At 39.2% G+C, this 22118-nt stretch overlaps 2 protein-coding genes across 8 annotated transcripts in view; one reads left to right on the top strand and one right to left on the bottom strand.

The window, feature by feature from the left end:
* LOC114244964 (uncharacterized) overlaps nt 1-22118 on the top strand; it is a 70616-nt gene that overhangs the window by 15728 nt on the left and 32770 nt on the right. For all 6 annotated transcript variants that reach the window (XR_016323372.1, XR_016323371.1, XR_016323370.1 and 3 more), the window contains 2 exons: nt 1655-1776; nt 2039-2363. Coding sequence is in view for 3 of the 6 variants with exons in the window: in XM_089728975.1 (XP_089585101.1) it covers nt 1655-1776; nt 2039-2363 (447 nt within the window). In the remaining 3 variants the exon portion in view is untranslated. The remainder of the gene's footprint in view (nt 1-1654; nt 1777-2038; nt 2364-22118) is intronic.
* The window catches only part of LOC114244937 (transforming growth factor beta-1-induced transcript 1 protein), a 38162-nt gene continuing 18654 nt past the window's right edge, over nt 2611-22118 (bottom strand). Inside the window, exons 2-7 of one of the 2 annotated variants that reach the window (XM_028176897.2) lie at nt 19711-19770; nt 11100-11273; nt 6433-6528; nt 5822-5956; nt 5221-5255; nt 2611-3810 (exon numbers count right to left, since the gene is read on the bottom strand). In XM_028176897.2, the coding sequence (XP_028032698.1) occupies nt 3792-3810; nt 5221-5255; nt 5822-5956; nt 6433-6528; nt 11100-11273; nt 19711-19770 (519 nt within the window). In that variant the 3' untranslated portion in view covers nt 2611-3791. The remainder of the gene's footprint in view (nt 3811-5220; nt 5256-5821; nt 5957-6432; nt 6529-11099; nt 11274-19710; nt 19771-22118) is intronic. The other variant, XM_028176896.2, reaches the window with a different exon arrangement.

A 22118-nucleotide genomic window follows, 5' to 3' on the forward strand; every position in this document is an offset into this window, starting at 1 on the left:
CTAGCTCTAACGGGATGATTGAGAGACTCCATCGCCAGCTGAAGGCAGCAATAATGTGCCACAGTACTAGCCAATGGACCGAAGCTTTACCACTGGTGCTGCTCGGCATCCGTACTTCTTGGAAGGAAGACATTCAATCTTCTGCTGCCGAGCTGGTGTATGGAGAACCTTTACGCTTACCTGGGCAATTTCTATTTCCATACGAAGATCACACTACCAGTGATGTTACTTCCTTCGCGGTACGTCTAGCTAAACAGATGTCTAGCCTTACACCTACACCAGCGGCATGGCATAGAAAAGGACCATTTTACGTACCAAGAGATCTGCAAACTTCTACCCATGTCTTCGTGAGACAGGACCATGTTCGCAGACCCCTTGAAGCGCCCTATTCTGGTCCACACAAAGTGTTGAAACGTTACGAAAAATTTTTTAAGGTTGAAGTCCACGGTAGAAAGGTCAATTTTTCATTAGATCGGCTGAAGCCAGTTTTTATAACTCGAGAAGCTATAAATGTTGCAGATACACCTCCTACTCCATCCCCAGCAGCCACTTTGTCACCTGCACCAGAGTCCGAGAAGAAGACAAGAAGTGGAAGACGAGTGCGATTCCCGGACTACTACCAGGGTTAGCTAGAGCAGAACTTCGATCGCCGTAGCGATCTCGGAGGGGAGTGCTGTAGCGAGTCTGAGTGCGGCCCTGCGCTGAGTACGGCCCTGCGCTGGAGCATCGCACTTTATATAATATTCGTCGGTACTCGCAAAAGGTGGTCATTCGGTCGAGTTCGAGACAAAACATACGCTGGTGCTTCGCTATTAACATTTGTATTATTTGATCGCTATTTAATTAAATATAAAATTGTAATTAGTGGTATCATTTCACTGCAACAAAACCATAGTTGGTACCACAGTTTAAAAACTAACAAAATACGCTTTTATAGAAAATCCAACTAAAAAATTAAAAATAAATTTTAATAAATTTTAATTAAAAATAGTGTAAGAAAAAATCATTTTACTGTAAAAAAATCATGGGGTGCATGGTATCAGTAGTTATAAATATTTTATGAACAAATATGAGTAGAAGGGTTATTTTGATAATTTCCTGAAAAGCAAATAATTATTAAAGCAAAAGCCAATTACTAAGTAATTGTCTTAATGAGAAGTGAGAATGAAACATGGTTTGACGGATATATGGACGACATTGAAGTGGCGAAAAATTACTTAATTTAAACAGAAAACAGTTATAATTTACTAAGCCACGGCCAAATAGCATATTTGTCAACTTAAGAGAAATGGTTCGCTGACTTTTCACCGTGCTCACAAAATAATTGAGCCTAACCTAAATGTTAGTTTTCGGGAGCTACTGCAGCTTTTTTTTATTGCTTAGATGGGTGGACGAGCTCACAGCCCACCTGGTATTAAGTGGTTACTGGAGCCCATAGACATCTACGACGTAAATGCGCCACCCACCTTGAGATATAAGTTATAAGGTCTCAGTATAGTTACAACAGCTGCCTCACCCTTCAAACCGAAATAGGCTGGGCAGCTTACTAAAGAACACACCCATTTTACTTTCTGATGAACAGGCTGCCTAGTAATAGAAAAACAATCGAATTTGAGAACCTCCTATATTTGAAGTCGTTCATGTAATGTTTTAGTGTGCTTCAAGTCACATCAGTCGCGAGGCGAGTCCCCAGACAACTCCTCAGGGTAGAAGCAACGAGACAACGCCTAGACTGAAAGAGCGCACGTGTCGAAACCCAAGCAAAGATCAGCAGAGGTTCGTAATTGAGATGCTGATGTAATCAATTTCTTGTACAAAGACTAAGTATTACTTCCTCTACTTCTATTTATAGAGCTACTGGCTATGAACTTGTCATTGTCTGGCTGTGGTCATCACTTTTAGACTCTTAATACTCACCGTGTGTATATAGCACCACAGTCTTGAACCCACGCTTTTGTTTTAAAGGCGTGCAAAATGCCCCTTATTTTACGGAATAGAGTAAAAATTTGATGTAAAAATATCGGCATTTTTTTTTCAGAAAATCTCAACCCCCTACTCCTCGTTCGAAGATTCTTCCACAAAGTCCTCAACTAAAGAACAACAGTGGAATCCGAAAAGCCGTTAATTCAAGTTCCAAAACAGCTCGAAATTCTACACAAACGCAAGAAACTGCAAGAAATGAAATTGAAAATATTCCTAGACTTAATTTAAAAAGTGGACGTGATTTAGATAAGGACGAAGGAAATAATACAACAGGGATTGATGACAAATCTCCTAAAGTGAAGACTGGAGAAGAGATTAGAAAAAACGGAGCTGGTGAAGATCTGATTTTGAAAGAGCAAAGAGCTAAAGGAGGAAATAAGGTAAGTGTGTAGTAGACTGTAGTAAGCCATGTTAGAAAGAGCTTGTAATGTTTGAGATCATTCAGAGATTGAGGTCAATTACATCTTAATACTATCTATCTGATAATACTTACTATCGAAAATTGTATGAAAGCTTCTGATACAGTTATTAATGGACAGCTAAGTTAGTTATAACCACAATGAGGTGAGCAAAGATTTACCTATCTATTAGTGTTCGGTAAATAAAATCAGTAACAAAAATAAAACATTTATTGTCGAACAAAAAAACATATTTATTTCAAAAACTTTATCGAAGCGTACAAAATGAATCTTAGCTTAGTAAAAAGTGAAACGAAAAACAAAAATTTAGCCCAAAGCTTATTAAGCATCACAGTGTGCTTTATTAATCACAAATATTTAAATTGTTTTCAATTTCTTATTCTAAAATTTTATGTCTTTGACATTAAAACAGTACAATTTTGTACTGGAACTTATAATTAATTGTTTGTAAAAAAAATTTCTTTTTTCACTATAATACGTTTATGGATTTTTAACGGATTGCTCTAAGAAAGTAAAGATTAGACACATCATTTACATAATTGTAAGTGAAATGCACTAGCGTCTCCACTGAACCCTGTTTATTTGGTGTCAATTCGCACAAACGTTTGTTTTTTTCATTATCTTGGATTTTAAGGACAAACCATATTTCTAATTGTCTGTAGTGCGAAAAAATAATATGCTTTGAAATGTAATAATAATGTAATACTAAAAGTTTATTTACACACGAAATATTGCGCGTGAGTAATTTATCTTTGGTGCGTTCTTTTTTTCGTTTGTTTATTGAATGACATAAATTCCAGAGAAAATCATCATAATTAAAGATATTTAAAAGTTTTCTATGAACTAAGACAGATTAAAATTATGTAGATAAAATATATTAATCACATCTTTAAAATTGAAAGTGACACAAAAGTTTTGCTTCAGCGTACCCTGATAACTGTCGCTAACAACTGTAAGGATGTCGATAAAATGGGGACTGAGCCTTATAGGTAGACCGATTAGCTGATTTTATAACTTGTAAATAATCATGTGACAGTGCAATTAATTTAAAAAATCTGACACATTACTTTTAGTTACCTAAGCTTAACTAAGCTCTTTTTTTATATATTATTTAATGTTGATGTGCAATTAGTGTGAAACATTACAAATAATCTTCATGTTGTTATTAGCGCAGTGCTATGTTTTACGGTAGCCCTGTCAGATTTCATGATATTTTTATTAATTCCAACATTAATTCACTATACATTTAAATAGTTACAATTTATGTCACATCAATTCTAAAAGTGTTACTATACATCTCGATGGGGGATTTTATTTAAATATTTGTGATGAATTAAGCGCATTTACCGCAGAGTGGCTGGTTTTCCATCACGGAGAATGTCGAATCGGTCACTGGATTCCTGCACTTCTGTAATTTATGAACATTTATAACGTTAATTTAATTCATAAATTTAAGAGGTTAAGTGTTAGTTTTCGTAAATAGCTTTTGTTAGGCTTTCAAATTTTAATTTTTGGGGAGATGCAGCCATTAGTTTCGCCAACTCTCCACAGATGTGATCTTCCACCGTACGATTTTCCTTAGTTAAAATTTGATAAGACACAATAGTATCTTGAAATATCAGGTACGAAGAAGCTTCAATTACATTTACTTATGGGAATAACGTCATAATATATGTTTTCTTCTTTAATTTGGAACGCGTGACGGTTCGCGACTAGAAAAATCCAGGAATATACGTATAAAGGTGGAATCAAGATAGGAATTAGTGGCGAATACGGCGGGAAAATAACGCGAAGTCCTGCGTCTGAATGGATAACGGGAGAGTAGTCGCTAAAAGAGACTTTCATATCTACTAAATAACAGTCAGAGAAATTATTATAATTTAGGATTCTTTCCTAATGTAAGAAGGTATTATAGACAGAGGAGAATACTTTCACATAAGACCTTTGAATACGGAGTACTGAACTTATAAAGAGAGCCAAAAATTTGCTTAAAATGCAGATTCTACTATATGTAACGCATTTCATATCTAAATATTATCTAAAATAGCAAAAAACGTGTGGATACTCAAAACCCTTGTGTGTGTTAGAAAATAGCGTATTATTGGAATTATTTAAAAAAAATGTTTCCTGTCTACCACCAAAAAAAAAATCGGCGCATTTCTTGATTTTAGTGCGTTGCTGATTTCAATGAAAAATATAATCTGCGTTTTATTAAACTAATGTTATTTTTCATTAAATTGCGTATCATTGAGTTATGGGATGTGTACTATACAGAGACAGCAGCGTGGCTTTAAAATTTAAAGTAATTTTATCGTCAATAGTATACATAGGCTACTGATCAATACATCAGCTTTCAATTTGCAGGGTAATTATTCATCTAACCACCATAACTTGAGACAAGAGTCCGAAATCTCCCACTGTTTGACGGCCGGCATAGATGTTACTACCGCAACTACCCTCTTACCCGTAGTTATGCCGTATCCATAAAATGTTTACATTCGTTTTTCATGCCGCGCCCACATACTCTATTTCTCCAAGATCATCTATTTTCCCACCTGATTCTCTAAATCCAATAAACCCTCAAGGAGACCTTGAACTCATCATAAGTCATCCAATATCACCACGCTGCCAAGATTTTGTCCAGAACGTATTATTATTTAGTACATCAAAACATAACTCATTGTTTTTATGTCTTTATTTTGGCAAGAGCGCAAAGTTCTATGTTATTGCCGAAGCTTTGGCTGTTTTAATGATGCCATTCGCATTTATTATCTGACACCGGTATGCTGTTTCGGAATTGCATTATGCCTCTACTCACTTTCTCTCAACGATCCGAATGTTGCTTCTATCCGCCTATCGAAAGATTGTTGATAAAGTATTTGAATAAATTCAGTTTGATGCAAAATTTACTATTTCTAAATTTCGAATTGGGGTTTGTTCCTTTTGTTTGTCACAAATACATACATTGTATTATAGCTAGGGGAAGACTGTGATGTTGCTTTACCATAAAACGTGGTACTTTTAATTTTTGCAGTATCTATTAGTTTCTTAACTAGCGAATTAACTAACTTCTTTGGCTTCAAATGTTGCCCATTACCGATTGGATTCACTCGAAGAGCTCTATGCGATCTCTAACTACTTCAGGATTATGTATATTTATCTGAAGTATGTCCGGCATTTCTAACAGAACCCATCAACCTTACGGCAAACAAAATGTCTACCAAGTATCATTATTTCCTCTGGTCAAGCATTAGACAACTGACTCCGGCAATACAATTACCTAGCTTTGGCTATAAGGTCGTTTGGAGCAACCAAGTTCAGGGAACATTATATTTGCTCATAAAAGGGCTTTAACTTTTACCGTTATCGTTGTAAGGAACAAACCCCTGCAATATATACACGTTAGAATGCATCGTTACCATGCACGTGAAGCAATCGCGGTGCCACTTAGCGTCAAGCGCGATGATGGCTTTATCGACGATTGGATTTCCGCACCCCTTGCAGCGAGTGGCGAACTTGTCTGCATAGCAATCGGAGCAATAGGGACGGCCAGCCTGGAAATTAACAATAGATTTATGGGTAGATGAATAGATGATAAAGGAGTCTCTGGTATGACCAGCATAAGGGTAGAGGTATATTTCAATTTGGTTCCTTCTACCGCAACCCCAAAGGTTCAATTTAATGGTTTCCTTATTTGGGAATTTTAAATATCAATTATATTTGTTGGTTTTAATCTAACTTCTTATCGCACCTTAGTAACGATTCGAAATTTTTCTAGTCAGGGTAAGTTTATCCCGAAAATTATTATATCAAGGCATAAATAGATCCTATTTTAGAATTAGAAATTAAACTTGGCTATAACTGCTTAATATTTGTTGTATCAAACATACAACAAGAGTGTCTAGCGGGTCGATTGTTCAAAACCCCATACCAATAATTTGTCTATAGTGGATGCCGAAACATCGCTTCAGGATTCGCTTATGTAAGATCAGCGATAAGTATCATAATACAAGGCACATATTAGGTATACCTGTTCCATGAACCCTCCACCGCCAAGCTCCTTCTTGCATCCACCGCAGACGAAGTGGTGAGCGTGCCACGACACGCCAAGAGCTTGGATCACACGCTGAAATGCAAAATTCTAAATTATTTCCACGAAGAGTAGTTTAGGATTATGAGTGGTCATGGAAACAGCCTTTATTTCTGCTATCAATCGGTATATGAGTATATCAACCAGTCTTTCGTCTACAGCATCCATTCCTAATAGTATATTTATACCCTAAACCATTTCCATATCTAACCAGCCATTATAATATATGTATATTATAATAAATTTAACGACAAAATGGAATACAAAATCTTCTATCAACCTTGTCTAGTTGAGTAAGGACAAACAGAAAAAGCTTTTTATTGGTGGGCAGACAATCTTACGTCACATCTGGATCGGAGCCCATGGACATGAACAACGTGAATGCCACCGCCCATCTTGGGAGATAAGGTCAAACTCTCAATTGTAATATATTATGCTGGTCCCATCCTTCAAACCGATGATCCATCCAACAGCTTCCCTGCAGCATATGTAAGTTAATAAAACCTCCCCCGTAACAGCACGCCTAAAACCCAATAAAGTTCTAAATCACTTTACATAATTATTATATATGCGTTATAAGCTGCTATTTCTCTGTCAACATTTCATGCTTACTAATAATATGCCAATTATCGACTTGCGGTCTCGCGTCGTTTGTTTTCTATAACTGTATTATGATGTCATTTTTGTAGACAATAGAAACGTATTGTTGGATCTAAAATACATACTACAGACATGTATGTATTTATTGTTACGTAAGGTACGCTATTGTAAACACGATTTACGACTGTGAAAGATACATTAGTGTTGTTTTCGATGGACTTCATGAAAGGAAGATTTTTGAGTATTTGAATGTGACTTTATGATTTATTAAGTAACCAGCATGAATTTGATAAAGATTTGACGTAGAGTCCTTAATGCATCGACGAATCATCGTAGATAAGCACTCCTTAGAGCATACAATGTTTCGATCTTTGCAATTGGTGAAAGATACGTATTTATAGTAACTGTCCACTTTGGGATATAAGATGTTCATTGAAACGTTGTCTCTTCGGTAAAAAGAAACTGGTGGGAACAAAGCGATGATATTACTCATGGTTCAAAACAAGCCGCGTGAGGATATTAGTTAGTTACTGGTAGGAGGGTACGTAGGGAGAGCCCTACATACCACCGTCCTGATTAATTTGAATTTTCTAAAATGGCAGTCATTTTAGTGCAACATAATCTTCGTCGTCACTTGTCGACGTCAGCTTTCGGCATTAAAGTTCTAGTAACGCCTGACTTCGGTTGGACATACCCTCCGACTGTTGACGGTGTTAAAAAAACTATATTTATTTCGTTTGTAAAGCATTCATCACGTATGTATCCCTCTTGATTGGGTCTAGTTTTATTTTCAACGAATGCCCTTGTGATCCTACCTAATTATACACTTGATGGATCTTCACGTCCCATTTACGGTAAGCGGAAGATGCATGAGTCACATTTAACTCTCATATAAGACCTTGGATGGTTCCGATACGATGTCAATTGGTCGTATGCTTGTTTTGTTTTTGAACTCAGATGTGTTTTACAAGTTATCATAATACAGTTTCAAAAATCTTAATTCAAATATATGTAATTATGAAATAATTAGGAAGCCAAACGGACGCATGGTCGTTTTAAAGGTGGATTTTTTTTTAATTGCTCTAAGCTTTATAATGTACTAGCGACCCGCCCTCGCTTCGCTTCGGAAACATTAAATTTTATTATTGATAGCTGAGTCTCGCGATGTTACCCGCGATTATTGTCGTACTGCAGGTGACGCCGCGGGGCGAAGCTAGTCTAAAAAAGTAGCCTAAGTTTCTCCTTATATCATCAGTTAACCTATCAGTGAAAGTCTCGTCAAAATCGGTCCAGCCATTCCAGAGATCAGCCGGAACAAACAGACAGACAGACAAAAATTATAAAAAATGTTATTTTGGTGTATGTACCGTATATATATTCATATGCATGTAGTAAAAAGCGGTTATTTCAATATTACAAACAGACTCTCCAATTTTATTTATATGTATAGATGACGGAATATAATGGAAATGTGTATTTTAAATATTTAATACAGCATTAGTTAGATACGCGATTTAAAAAAAAACGCATAGGAAAACGAATTTGCTTTCATTAAAGATAAAGAATTCTTAGTACGTAATGTCTATATTATATCTACCATCAACAGGAAATGACCTTCAAAAATAAATAATGTTTTTAAAGTTTTTCAAAGAAAATAGATTAAAGTATTATAAATCAGATTTGACTTATCCAGCTGATAGTGTTTGTCCTTGAGAAGAGGAAATAAACAAACAACAAACAAATAAAGGCATTAATGTTAAATGTAGATAACAGTATAAGACTATGTGAAGGTTTATAGGAAAATATATTGCTTGTTTTAGTCCTGCTCTCAAAGTTCGCTCACAGTTGAGGTTTATGAGCGTAACACTGGCCTCGATGAGTGGTCACCCCTTTTGACGATCAGTGTGCATAGTGCGAGTTTGTTAACGATTGCGATAACGTAAAAGTTAACTCAAATTTGTATGCAGTCGAAACAGCGCCCTAGCGGCAAACGTTCCAACTTCATACAAATTTGAGTTAACTTTTACGCTATCGAGAACGTTAAAACACTCGCACTGAGCACACAGTGCCACAGTGAAGCCCGGTAGTAATTACAGTGTCAAGTTGATCAGACACATGATCGGTCCATTTATCGGACTGCGCTTCTGGATATTTCTCCCCCTTTCATCACGCAATGTTTGTCCGATGTGAGATTCGAACCCAAAACTTTCGGTGAAAGATTCAGGAGCGCTCACTAATGCATCACCGAGTCGGTCTTATATTAGAATATAGAAATACCATACGTTGTTAGTTGCAAGCTTATATTTAAAACTAGCGACCCGCCCTCGCTTCGCTTTGGAAACATTAAATTTTATTATTGTAAACTGAGTCCCGCGATGTTACCCGCGGTTATTGTCGTAAGGCGGGTGACGCCGCGGGTCGAAGCTAGTCTAAAAAAGAGTAGCCTAAGTTACTCCTTATATCATCAGCTTCCTATCAGTGAAAGTCTCGTCAACATTTGTTTATATTGGTGAGGACCTTTAATTGGCTCTTTGTTTCTATTATTTGTTATATTAATACACTATGTTAGTTGGCTGTTGGTTCTCCTTGTATTAAATAAATAAATAAAATCGGTCCAGCCGTTCCAGAGATTAGCCGGGACAAACAGACAGACAGATTTGGTGTATGTACCGTATGTATATATGCATGTAATAAAAAGCGGTTATTTAAATATTACAAACAGACACTCCAAATTTATTTATATATATATATAGATGTTGCTAATCTAGCCTATACTTGGGATTGGAAATGACTACTAGCCGAGCAATAAATAGCTACGTGTTACGTGCATAGCTTACTAAATGAAATAAAAAATATAAAATACGTTTAAAATTTACAAAATATTTGTGTCTTTTATAATAATTAATTCATTTAAGGAAGACAAACGGTTTAATTATTACATTGCATAAATTATTGGACTGAGAGAGCATGATGAAGGTTTTCCCATGTAAAAATTACAATCTATATATATATAAATGAATTGCTGTTCGCTAGTCTCGCTAAAACTCGAGAACGGCTGGCCCGATTTGGCTAATTTTGGTCTTGAATTATTTGTAGAAATTCAGAGAAGGTTTAAAAGGTAGATAAATATGAAAATGCTCGGAATTAAATAAAAATAACAATTTTGTTTTTCCTTTGATGTGTCTCCCGTCGGACAGATTCCTTTTGTTTGTTTTAAGTTTATTTTATACAAAAGTTTAGGTCTTTAATTTATCGATTGAGGCACTACGAAGTCTGCCGGGTCAGCTAGTAATACAATAAATTTATTTCTGTCTAATTCCTATATTTGGTCTAAACGTGGAAGAACCTAATTAAGCTATTAAATTTTATGTAATAATATAATGTGTTAGGTAGCATCTAATGTCGCCAATATCATTCTACTGGTTCACATAGGTAGCTCTCTTCATTTATATACCGGAATAACTAGAGTGCAAATTCTCTTGAATAGATGCTGCCAATCGTATAATAATGTACTAATTGAGACGGGATGACGACATGCCATACATAGATTCTGTGACCGTATTTCTAAAAGCGCCCTTTAATCTAATTCAGGTTTTGTTCCAAAGTGATTCGGATGCTTAGATATTGGAGCGATGTGGAGTTCTAGTATGTTTTATTTCTACTATTTGCTGTCACATCCCCTCATGCAGACAGTGAGGCCATCCAATGATCGTCTCCTTAATGGTGGTAGGACCACTTGTGAGTCCGCACGAGTAGGTACCACCACCCCACCTGTTTCTGCCATGAAGAAGTAATTAATGCGTTTCGGTCTGAAGGGCGGGGCAGCCGTTGTAACTATATTGAGACCTTAGAACTGATATCTCAAGGTGGGTGGCGCATTTATATTGTAGATGTCTATGGACTCTGGTAACCACTTAACACCAGGTGGGCTTCCACCCATCTAAGAAATAAAAAATAAAAAGATACTAAAAAAATATCAAGTTTGATAGTGTGAAGGCATCACTTACGTCAGTGATGGGGTCACCGCATCCATGGCACCGCGGGCTGTGATGTTTGGTGAAGCAGGGCACGCAATGGACACCGTTGTTGTGCTGGTGGAACTTGGCTCCATCGATTGGCTTACGGCAGGTGTTGCAGACAAAGTGCTCGGGATGCCATTTTTTGTTCAGCGCCGTCACGATCTGTTGAAATAGAGAAGAATTAGTACGACTCAGTGTCGATTTTAGGTTTAAGTTGGATATTTTTGAAATGAGGTTGGTGACAGCGGCGATAACTTGACACATGCTATATCTACATTTTACGATGAGAGAAAGTGTCGAGCACTGCAGTTGAACACCACAAGCACCGGTCACCGTCCTCGTCGAACCCGTCGCTTGCGACAAAGGGCTCGACGAGCGAATTAACCCATAGACACAGCCCACTGAGTTTATCGCCGGATCTTCTCAGTGGGTCGCGTTTCCGATCCGGTGGTAGATTCTGCGAAGCACTGCTCTTGCTAGGGTCAGTGTTAGCAACTCTCCGGTTTGAGCCCCGTGAGCTCACCTACAAACGTTAGGGTGAAGCTGAAATAGCCTCTCCACGTTATCAGCATAGGTAGAAAGAAAAAAAAAAACCAGTTGAACTGGGAACTTTCCAGTTTGTTTTCCCTCTTAATATCACATGAAATATTCTTATGGTAAGGTCATGGCGAGAGTATTTTAGTAATTACGCGAGTGAAACGTTGAAACGAGGTGATGATCGCAGAGTGACGGAGCCCGGCTATTTCCGAATGCCGAGTAAAAATACAAAGCACGTGTTTTAGTGTATCAGTCTCGCAGTAGTACGTTTCACAGTGCAAAGTTTTGGTTTTTTTTTATTGCTTAGATGGGTGGACGAGCTCACAGCCCACCTGGTGTTTACTGTCTACGACGTGAATGCGCCACCCACCTTGAGATATAAGTTCTAAGGTCTCAGTATAGTTACAACGGCTACCCCACCCTTCAGAAACGCATTACTGTTTCACGGCAGAAATAGGCGAGGTGGTGGTACCTACCCGTGCGGACTCACAAGAGGTCCTACCACCAGTAATTACGCAAATTATAATTTTGCCGGTTTGATTTTTATTACACGATGTTATTCCTTCATCGTGGAAGTCAATCGTGAACAGTTGTCAAGTACGTATTTCATCAGAAAAATTGGTACCCGCCTGCGGGATTCGAACACCGGTGCATCTCTCGATACAAATGCACCGGACGTCTTATCTTTTAGGCCACGACGACTTCAAACGTAGTAGACTAGTACGTTTTACAGTGCACAGTTTTGGTTGAGACTGCTTTAATTAATTTCTTTCTAACTTGGCCTGTGCACTTAGCGAACATTGTCCAGTCTATGTGCACCGCGAAATCCATGCGTTTCAGTTTGTATTGAAGTCATATGTGACACATGTGAATGTTAATGTGAGCAGCAGTATCTACTGAGTTTCTCGTCGGATCTTCTCAGTGGGTCGCGTTTCCGATACGGTGGTAGATTCTGCGAAGCACTGCTCTTGCTAAGGTCAGTATTATCAAAAAAATCAAAATCAAAAGACTTACAAACTCAAAGAATCACAGACCGACAAAATCAAAGACCCTTACAAGCAGAAAAACGCGATCTTACAGCAAAAGAAAATAAAAAGCTGCATGTCCATACTTGGCACACAATGCGACTTGACCTCTCTAAAGAAACCGGTAACTGCGCAACTAGCAAGGCATTCCTTCATCGCGGAAGTTCATAGTGAGGATATCGGTACACCGGGCGCCTTCATTATTCCGCCGTGAGCACTTCACATTTTTTACACTGTGTAAATCTATAAAAATATTTAAAATTGGGTTTCTGGGCGAGATATTCGGTGGCGAATCTCTTTTTTATTGTGTATCTCACTATAATCTGAACATATATTTGGCACGTACTAATTTTATTTATATGAACGTAGGTATTTTGAATTGTTCTAAGAATACGTACGTAGGCGTTAGCGATAATGTAATGTTTTAAAAGAATTTTTTTGTTTCTAAAGCTGGCCAGACGAACTCACGGCCTGCCTGATGTGAAGTGGAACGGCAAAAGCAAAGATTGCTATACGTATAAAAAAAATAGCGTATCTACTAAAAAATGGAGCATATCTCCATAAAAAAACATAAGATTTTATAATTTATTAGCGACCCGCCCTCGCTTCGCTTCGGAAACTGTAATTTATTATTGATTTCTGCACTATTTAATGGATGTTATTATACATATAAATGTTCTTCTTCAATCACTCTATCTATTAAAAAAACCGCATCAAAATCCGTTGCGTATTTTAAAAGATTTAAGCATACATAGGGATATAGAGACAGAGAGAGCGACTTTGTTTTATGCTATGTAGTGATAAAAAAAGTGTAAATAAAAAACTGGGAAACGAAGTCATCATCGAATAGGCTAATGGAACCTAACGTGAAGACCTACGATTTTTAGCTTTAGCACTAGTCTATACTAATATTATAAAGAGGAAAGATTTGTTTGTTTGTTTGTTTGTTTCGAATAGACTCCGAAACTACTAGACCGATTTGAAAAATTCTTTTTCCATTAGAAGCCGACATTGTCCCTGATGAACATAGGCTACTTTTTATTATTTTTTTTATTATTTTTTTTTGGTTTCATGTGTGTTTTAATGTTTCCGAAGCGAAGCGAGGGCGGGTCGCTAGTAAATAAATAAAGAAATTAATTCAAGTTATCTAAATTTCTCTGCAATAAGTTTACAAAGTTATAATATTAGTTCCTTCATAGTGAATGGTTTTCGAGCCTCGAAGGGTTATCCTAGCTTCCCCGGATATGTGTGCGAGCTCAAGAGGCTTAGCCTGGCAACTTTGCTAACACTAGCCCTAACGAGAGTGAACGGATAGTTAGTCTGTGGATATTCTTTTTTTTTTTTTTTTATTGCCTTTGTAGGCAGACGGGCATACGGCCCACCTGATGATGAGTGGTTACCGTCGCCCATGGACTTCAGCAATGCCAGGGGCAGAGCCAAGCCGCTGCCTACCGCTTAATACTCTCCATAAGCCTCGTTTGAAGAAGGACATGTCATAGCGCTCGGGAAACACCGTGGAGGGGAGCTCATTCCATAGCCGGATGGTACGTGGCAAAAAAGATCTCTGGAAACGCACTGTGGATGACCGCAGTGGCTCCAGGTAGTATGGATGAACTCTACTCCGGTGGCGGGCGGTGCGATGGTAAAAACGAGATGCTGGTATCATCTCGAACAATTCCTCAGAGCACTCCCCATGGAACATACGGTACAAAATACAGAGGGAACCGAAGTCCCTCCGCAGACCCAGAGGCTCCAAACGATCCGAGAGAATGGGATTATCGACAATCCGAACGGCCCTCCTCTGTATGGAGTCAAATGGAAGAAGCTGGTATTTGGGAGCCCCGGCCCAGAGATGGGAGCAGTACTCCACGCGAGGCCGGACTTGTGCTTTATAAAGCAAAAGTCTTTGTCCAGGCGTGAAGTACCGCTTCGCTCTGTTGAGGACTCCCAGCATTTTGGACGCCAACTTGGCTTTGCCTTCCAAATGACTCCGAAACTGGACATCGCTCGAAATGTCGACCCCAAGTATCCCGATACTCTCGGAAGGTTGCAGGGATACTCCTTGGAATTGCGGCGCCATGACAAAGGGGTCCTTCTTCGCAGTGAACGCGCAAACCTGTGTCTTCAACGGGTTGAATTGAACTAAGTTCGATTCACCCCATTTGGAGACTCGCCCCAGAGAGTTCTCTACTTCAGACACAAGTTTTGATCGTCTCTCTTGCACCACGCTCCGAGAGAGACTCTGATGGCCGATATATCGCGCATCCCCCGTGCTATCATCTGCATAGCAATGCATGCCATCAATAGACAGCATGTCATTGATATACAGGATGAAAAGCGTGGGGGAGAGCACCGAACCTTGTGGAACGCCAGCGTTAATGGTCATGGTATCAGAACAGTCACCGTCTACAACGACCGTGATGCTCCGCCCATCCAAAAAGCTAGCGATCCACTTGCAGAGACCCTCGGGGATTCCGTAAGATGGTAACTTCGATAGAAGTGCCCTATGCCAGACCCTGTCGAAGGCCTTCGCGATATCAAGGCTCACAGCAAGAGCCTCGCCCTTGCTCTCCAAGGCTTCAGCCCACCTGTGAGTAAGGTATACAAGAAGATCGCCAGCTGAGCGACCGTGACGGAAACCGTACTGTCGGTCACTGATCAGCTGGCGATCTTCAAGATACTTCAGGAGTTGTGTATTTATAATTCGCTCCATTACCTTGGAAAGCAAGGAAGTTATCGCGATAGGCCTGTAGCTCGATGGGTCCGACCGGTCACCCTTCTTGGGGATAGGGTGGACGTGGGCGGTCTTCCATGAAGACGGAACCCTGTTAGTGCAATAAGAGAGGCGATACAAACGCGTTAGCGCAGGTGTCAGCTCAGGGGCACACGTTTTCAAAACCACTGCGGGGATGCCGTCTGGCCCACTCGACTTATGGACGTCCAGGAGTCTGAGCTCCCGCCTGACTGCACACTGTGTGAAGCAGATTTCCGGCAGGGAGCTATCACACCGGGGGATGTTCGGTGGTGTGGCACCCCCGTCGTCCACAGTCGAGTTCGAGGCGAAGAGTTTGACCAGAAGGTCAGCCTTCTCTTTCGCGCTGTGGGCCAGATTGTCATCGGACTTGCGCAGTGGTGGGAGACTAGACCTGCAGAAGTTTCCTTCTGCAGCTTTGGCGAGCGACCAAAAAGCACGGCTCCCGGAGGGATAGCTCTTCAATCGCTCGCCAACTCTAGCGACGTGCTCCGACTTCGCCTTGGCAATTACCTTCTTGTAGGACCTGGAAGCGGCGTTATATTTCCGCCTTTCCCCTGAGATGTTAGGATCCCGACGTCTCCTGGCATTATCCCATGCCACGTATGCGGACCGCTTGAGGTGTGCAGCATCCCTGCTGGCATTGTTATACCAGGGTCTGCTGCGACCCCCAACGGGCACTTCAGAGGAGGGAATAAACAATTCCATCCCCTGGAGCACCACGTCTTTAAGACGGTCCGCACAGACGTCAGGATCAGCAGAGGAAAAGCAGAACCGCCCCCATGGGTAGGATGCGTAAAATTCACGCAATCCATCCCAGTCTGCTGACATATACCGCCAAACTCTTCGATACCCGGTCGTCGTTCGACGATCAGGACGAGAGAGTGGTACGGCAGCACGAATAAGGCAGTGATCAGACGATCCAAGCGGAGCGTCGACCACCACACTGTATCCGGCCGGATCTGTGGTCAGCAGAAGGTCCAACAAAGAAGGCTCGTGCCCCTCGATATCTGGGACACGGGTGGGCTGTGTCACCAGCTGGGAGAAGCCGTAGGCCAAGGCGAAATCGTAGGCAGTCCGACCCGGGAGGTCAGTGGTTCTGGATCCCAACCACTCTTGGTGGTGAGCGTTAAAGTCTCCAAGAACCACCACCTCCGCAGATGGGTACTGCTCAAGCACGCGGTTAGTCCCCTCTTGCACATGCTCAAACAGAGCTGAACCTGCATCACTGCTGTGGGACCTGTACAGGCACGCGTAGATTCGGCTACGGCCCCCGTGATCTACGCGCAGCCACAAGAGGGACAGGTCCCGTTGTTCGAGGCCCCGAAGACGGCGACAACAGACATCAGCCCGGACGAATACGCACACCCCGGCTTTACGCAGGAAGTTGTGCTCCAATACGTAGCCGGGGTATTCAAGGTATGAGGTATCATCCGGAGCAGATATCTGCGTCTCCGTTAAAAAAAGCAGGGCAGGCTGCGCCGTCTCAAGGTGGTGGTGTACGGCGTCAAGGTTGCTATGTAGGCCCCTGACATTGCTGAAATCCACATTAAATGTGGAATGGGGGACCGCCTGTGAAACCCTTTTCTTTTTTTTCTTTTCATTATTCTAACGCGGGCGGACAGAATTTTGATCTCTATGAATTTAGGCGACTGCTGAACTTATGGATCTCTACATCACTGGATAATAGACAAAGTGAAAACGTAAAAGCTGTCCTTGTAGTAATCACAAAATGTCTGTTTGTTCGTAAGCCGTGCGTTCGAATATTACTTATCTGATGAAATTCAAACTCGACGCAATTGTTGTTGGTACTATCAGGAAACGTGTCAACACACGGCAGGTACTATTTTATTTTATTATTGCTTAGATGGGTGGACAAGCTCACAGCCCACCTGGTGTTAAGTGGTTACTGGAGCCCATAGACATCTACAACATAAATGCGCCACCCACCTTGAGATAAGTTCTAAGGTCTCAGTATAGTTACAACGGCTGCCCCACCCTTCAAACCGAAACACATTACTGCTTCACGGCAGAAATAGGTAGGGTGGTGGTACCTATCCGCGCGGACTCACAAGAGGTCCTACCACCATTATACGAGTAGTAAAAAATATATAACACATATATGAAACAAATTTTAATTTGTATTTACAATTTATTTCTAAATTATTTGAAATTTGTATTTACAATTTATTTCTAAATTATTTGAATTTGAAAAATTATTATGAATTTATTCATTATGGGGTAATGAATAAATTCATAATAATTTAGACAAATCGCTTAGTACAAATTTAATTAGCAAGATGTTGTCAACGGAGCGGACATACATTTTTGTGTTTTTCGATACGGTTTAGATTATACCATTGTAACATACGTCACATGTAACTTATCAACTTTACGTTATCACTGATAATACATTAATGCAATAACTCGATATCTGTATGAACGAGTCGGGAGTGATAGCTTATCGCGGGTACATTAATGGACATAAATGTAATGTTTCCGAAGTCAATGCGGACGTTGCAAGGACGATAAGTTTATATGGACATATATAATTTTGGATGTAAATATAGATTTTTTTATTGTCCTTGTAAGTGGACTTCCTGATGGTGAGTGGTTACCTTCGCCCATGGACGTCAGCAATGGCAGAGGCAAGCCGCTGCCTACCCTTAAGTACTCTCCACAAGCCTCGTTTATAGAAGCACTTGTCAAAGCGCTCGGGAAACACCGTAGAGAGGAGCGCATTCCAAAGCCGGATGGTACGTGGTAAAAAAAGTACTTAATTCCTGTTTTAAGCATTTTTGAGCTCTAAGTGGTGTTGGAGCTTTGGACATGATAACATCAAGTTTGAGGAAACTGCCAAAGACGATGCAAATACCAGAGAAGTTTTGTGACGAGATCGAAAAAAATAACGACATCGGCGGCAGACGAGTATAGGTTCTACCTGATGTTAAGTGGTTACAATCAACCATGAAAGTTGACAATGCCAGAGGTATAATTAATCTGCTACGTACCGAGACATAGTTTTTTTAAAACTGTTATAGCGCTCAGGTAATTATGTGGAGAGAAGGTCTTTGCAGACTCGGAATCTAAATAGCAAAAAAATTCTTTGGATTGACAATATGGATAAATGCAGCGGTATATACATGAGGAATTGGGACGAAGGATCGAAAGCCAATATAGATGGTGGTGACGCGACAATAAAATCGAATCGTCTGATTATTCAATTCCAATTATTTTTGAGTCACATTTAGTAACAATAGTTGACTAGATTATTAAGCAATGTTGTTACAAAAAATACCGTGACTACTGGGTAAATAGGAAGCATATAAGGAGGATTGGGCTCCAGACTATTTCATTACCTTCGGTTTTTTTTTTCAATCAATCAAATTCTAAAAGATTTTTTTTTTAAATCTAAATTCTCTTAAAAAACTATCTGTTAAGAAACCAGATATATACATATATAGATATGAATAATTACGAGTATAGGAATATAAAAAGACAAGACCGCTTAATTTTTTTTTCGCCGGTTCTTCTCAGGACTGTGTCTTTTTAGATCTGAAGGTAGGCATTCCCACCACCCCGCCTATTTCCGCCGTGAAGCAGTAATGCGTTTCGGTTCGAAGGGTGGCGTAGCCGTTGTAACTATACTGAGACCTTAGAACTTATATCTCGAGGTGGGTGGCGCATTTACGTTGTAGATGTCTATGGGCTCCAGTAACCACTTAACACCAGGTGGGCTGTGAGCTCGTCCATCCATCTAAGCAATAAAAAAAAAACATAACGTTTATGATTCGGATAACCAATCAGCGTTGTGATTGCTTGTAAATTGAATAATCGCGCCTATGAAATTACGGTCACATTGTGTGTTCTATTATCTATAGGTACTTCTATATCTATACTAATATATAAATCTACACTGGTTTGTGCGGATGTTCCGTTATAACTATTGAACCATGCATCCGAGTGACTTGAAACTTGGTATCCATGTAGAAAATACATGTACTTAATGGATAGGCTAATATTTATATGAGTGTTGGACTACCTACACCAGTTATGAGAATCTTTGTGGGGGTGACAAAATTATAATGTTAATTTTAAATTCCCAGCGAAGCGGATGAGTACAGCTATATAGTAATAATATAAAGCTACATATGTTCACGTGCTAAATAGCTGGCAAACTCGTTAGCAATGTATTAACATTGTTAATGGCTTTATATTTCAATCGTGGCGGCGCACTCGTCTGCTGTAAACTATGAGATGTAGTTAAATTCTGTTCTATACTTACTCTGCCTTGAATCACTTTGTCGCAGCTGTTACAGACGGCGGGGGCTTCAACCTTTGTTGACTGTAACAAAGAAACAACATGTTAATCTTTGATCTAAGCAATGAAATAAATGTTCATAGGTTGATAAATAAGACGGAAGGTGTAATTGTATTTAAATTTATATCGAGGGGTAAAATACTATTTGGTTTTAGCGCCATTTTTGCAACTTTACAGAATAGCCTTTTATTTGAGTATAAAATTTGAAAAAAAATATAACAGAAAAACTTCAGCTATTTGATTGGAGTAAAATTAATTGTACTGGTGGTAAAACCTCTTGTGAGTCCGCACTGGTAGGTACCGTCACCTTGCCTATTTCTGCCGTGAAGCAGTAATGCGTTTCGGTTTGAAGGGTGGGGTAGCCGTTGTAGCTATACTGAAACCTTAGAACTCATATCTCATGGTGAGTGGCGGCATTTACGTTGTAGATGTCTATGAGCTCCAGTAACCACTTAGCTGTGGGCTGTAAGCTTGTCCACTCATCTAAACCAAAAAGGGTGCGTGTACTTATGTACGCGCGTAAGAAGTTATACTTTGTTTTTATTAAATTTATTTCTTTTTGTTTAAATTTTAATCGATTTGAAAAAAATTGATAAAACAACTCAAACACGCATATTGGACATCCTTTTTCTTGACATCGTGTAAATTCGGTAATTCTCGGTACGGTTCTGAAAGTTCACCTGCGGCTATATTCAGACTCGCCAAGTTACGTCGGTCGCATTGTAATGAGCGATTTACTGGGCAACTTCATTTCTGTTAATTTTGTGTCACGGTGCGCGCGCATCGTAAATTTTCACTCTCATCAATTTTATGCGCGCCCAAAGAAGTACAACTTCAACAAAAAAAAATTGTAGTTCAATTAAAAACATCGAACTGTTGATTCTAATACCAAATAAAACGGATCTTTAAATACAAAGATAAATGTCGGGTATTCAAATCAAATCAAATCAAATCAAATCAAATCAAATCAAATCAAATATTAAGCGAAATGTCGCTTAAACCAAACAGTATTTTACCCCTCGATGTGTATATAGCCCTGAAATAACTCGAACAGTTGGATTGATCAGTTATCTTACTTAAGTGTTACGAGTCAGTCGTACGTTTTTTTTTATTGCTCTTGTAGGCAGACGAGCATACGGCCCACCTGATGGTAAGTGGTTACCGTCGCCCATGGACTTCAGCAATGCCAGGAGCAGAGCCGAGCCGCTGCCTACCTATGTCAGCTGGTATTCCAAATTAATGAAGTCATCGATCTCATAGCTCTGTATATTTATATAAATAAGAACGTTTGGAGCCATGAATGTAACAATACCGACGCCCGCTTTAACAAAAGGCACCAAATTCAGTGGAAGCCCTTTTTTGGATCTTAGATTTTCTCTCAAGAGGATTCAGTAAGCTTTACACATTTTAGGCAAGTAGGTACAAGCAGGCCTATATGTAGAGAAACTGTTTTCGACCAGTGTGCTTAGTGCGAGCTTCTTAACGTTCTCGATAGCGTAAAAGTTAACTCAAATTTTGTATGCAGTTGTAACAGCGCCCCTAGCGGCAAACATAGGCATACGTTCCAACTCCATGAAAATTTGAGTTAACTTTTACGCTATTAGGAACGTTCAAAAACTCGCATTAAGCATACAGGAATCAAAAGTAACCCAAATGTCACACATAAGGGAATCACTAACCAACAAAGCGATCGATAATTACTAAAGCATAGCTAAAGCATTAACGTTTTTACAGTAATTCAAATTGGAATCTTAGAGCACTTTATATTTAACAACGAAAGACTAAAAAATTGGTTACAAGTTTACAATAATCGCATGATGCGAAAATCGTTCCGTTTGTTTGTTCATATCTGATTTTTTTTATTTTTTTTTATTTTTATTGCTTAGGTGGGTGGACCTTGAGATATTAAGTTCTAAGGTCTCAGTATAGTAAATTGTTACTCGCGAGTATTCTTCGAACTTTATCATTTTATAAGATTAAATTTTAACTTGTGTTGGTAGTTATTGTCATTAGTTACTCAATTAACCTAAAGCAGGTGGCCGCGTTTAGTTTCAACAACAGTGTTTTTTTTACGCGACCTGAGATCAACAAATGAATAAATAATAGTTTTAAAAAACTAACAAAATACGCTTTTATAGAAAATCCAACTAAAAAATAGAAAATAAATTTGAATTAAAAATAGTATATGAAAAAATGATTTTATTGTTAAAAAGCGTGGGGTGCTTTTCAGGATATTATCATTAAATTTTTTAGATATTTTTCATTTTTAGTTGAATTTCAATTTTTCAATATTTTTTTTAAATTTTGAATTTTCATCGGTCCTTAATAAGTATATCTTTCGAGTTAATCCGACGTTTTGTAGGGGATCAAAA

The sequence above is a fragment of the Bombyx mandarina genome, chromosome 08, assembly GCF_030267445.1.
Source record: "Bombyx mandarina strain Sakado chromosome 08, ASM3026744v2".
NCBI classification, from domain to species: Eukaryota; Metazoa; Arthropoda; class Insecta; order Lepidoptera; family Bombycidae; genus Bombyx; species Bombyx mandarina.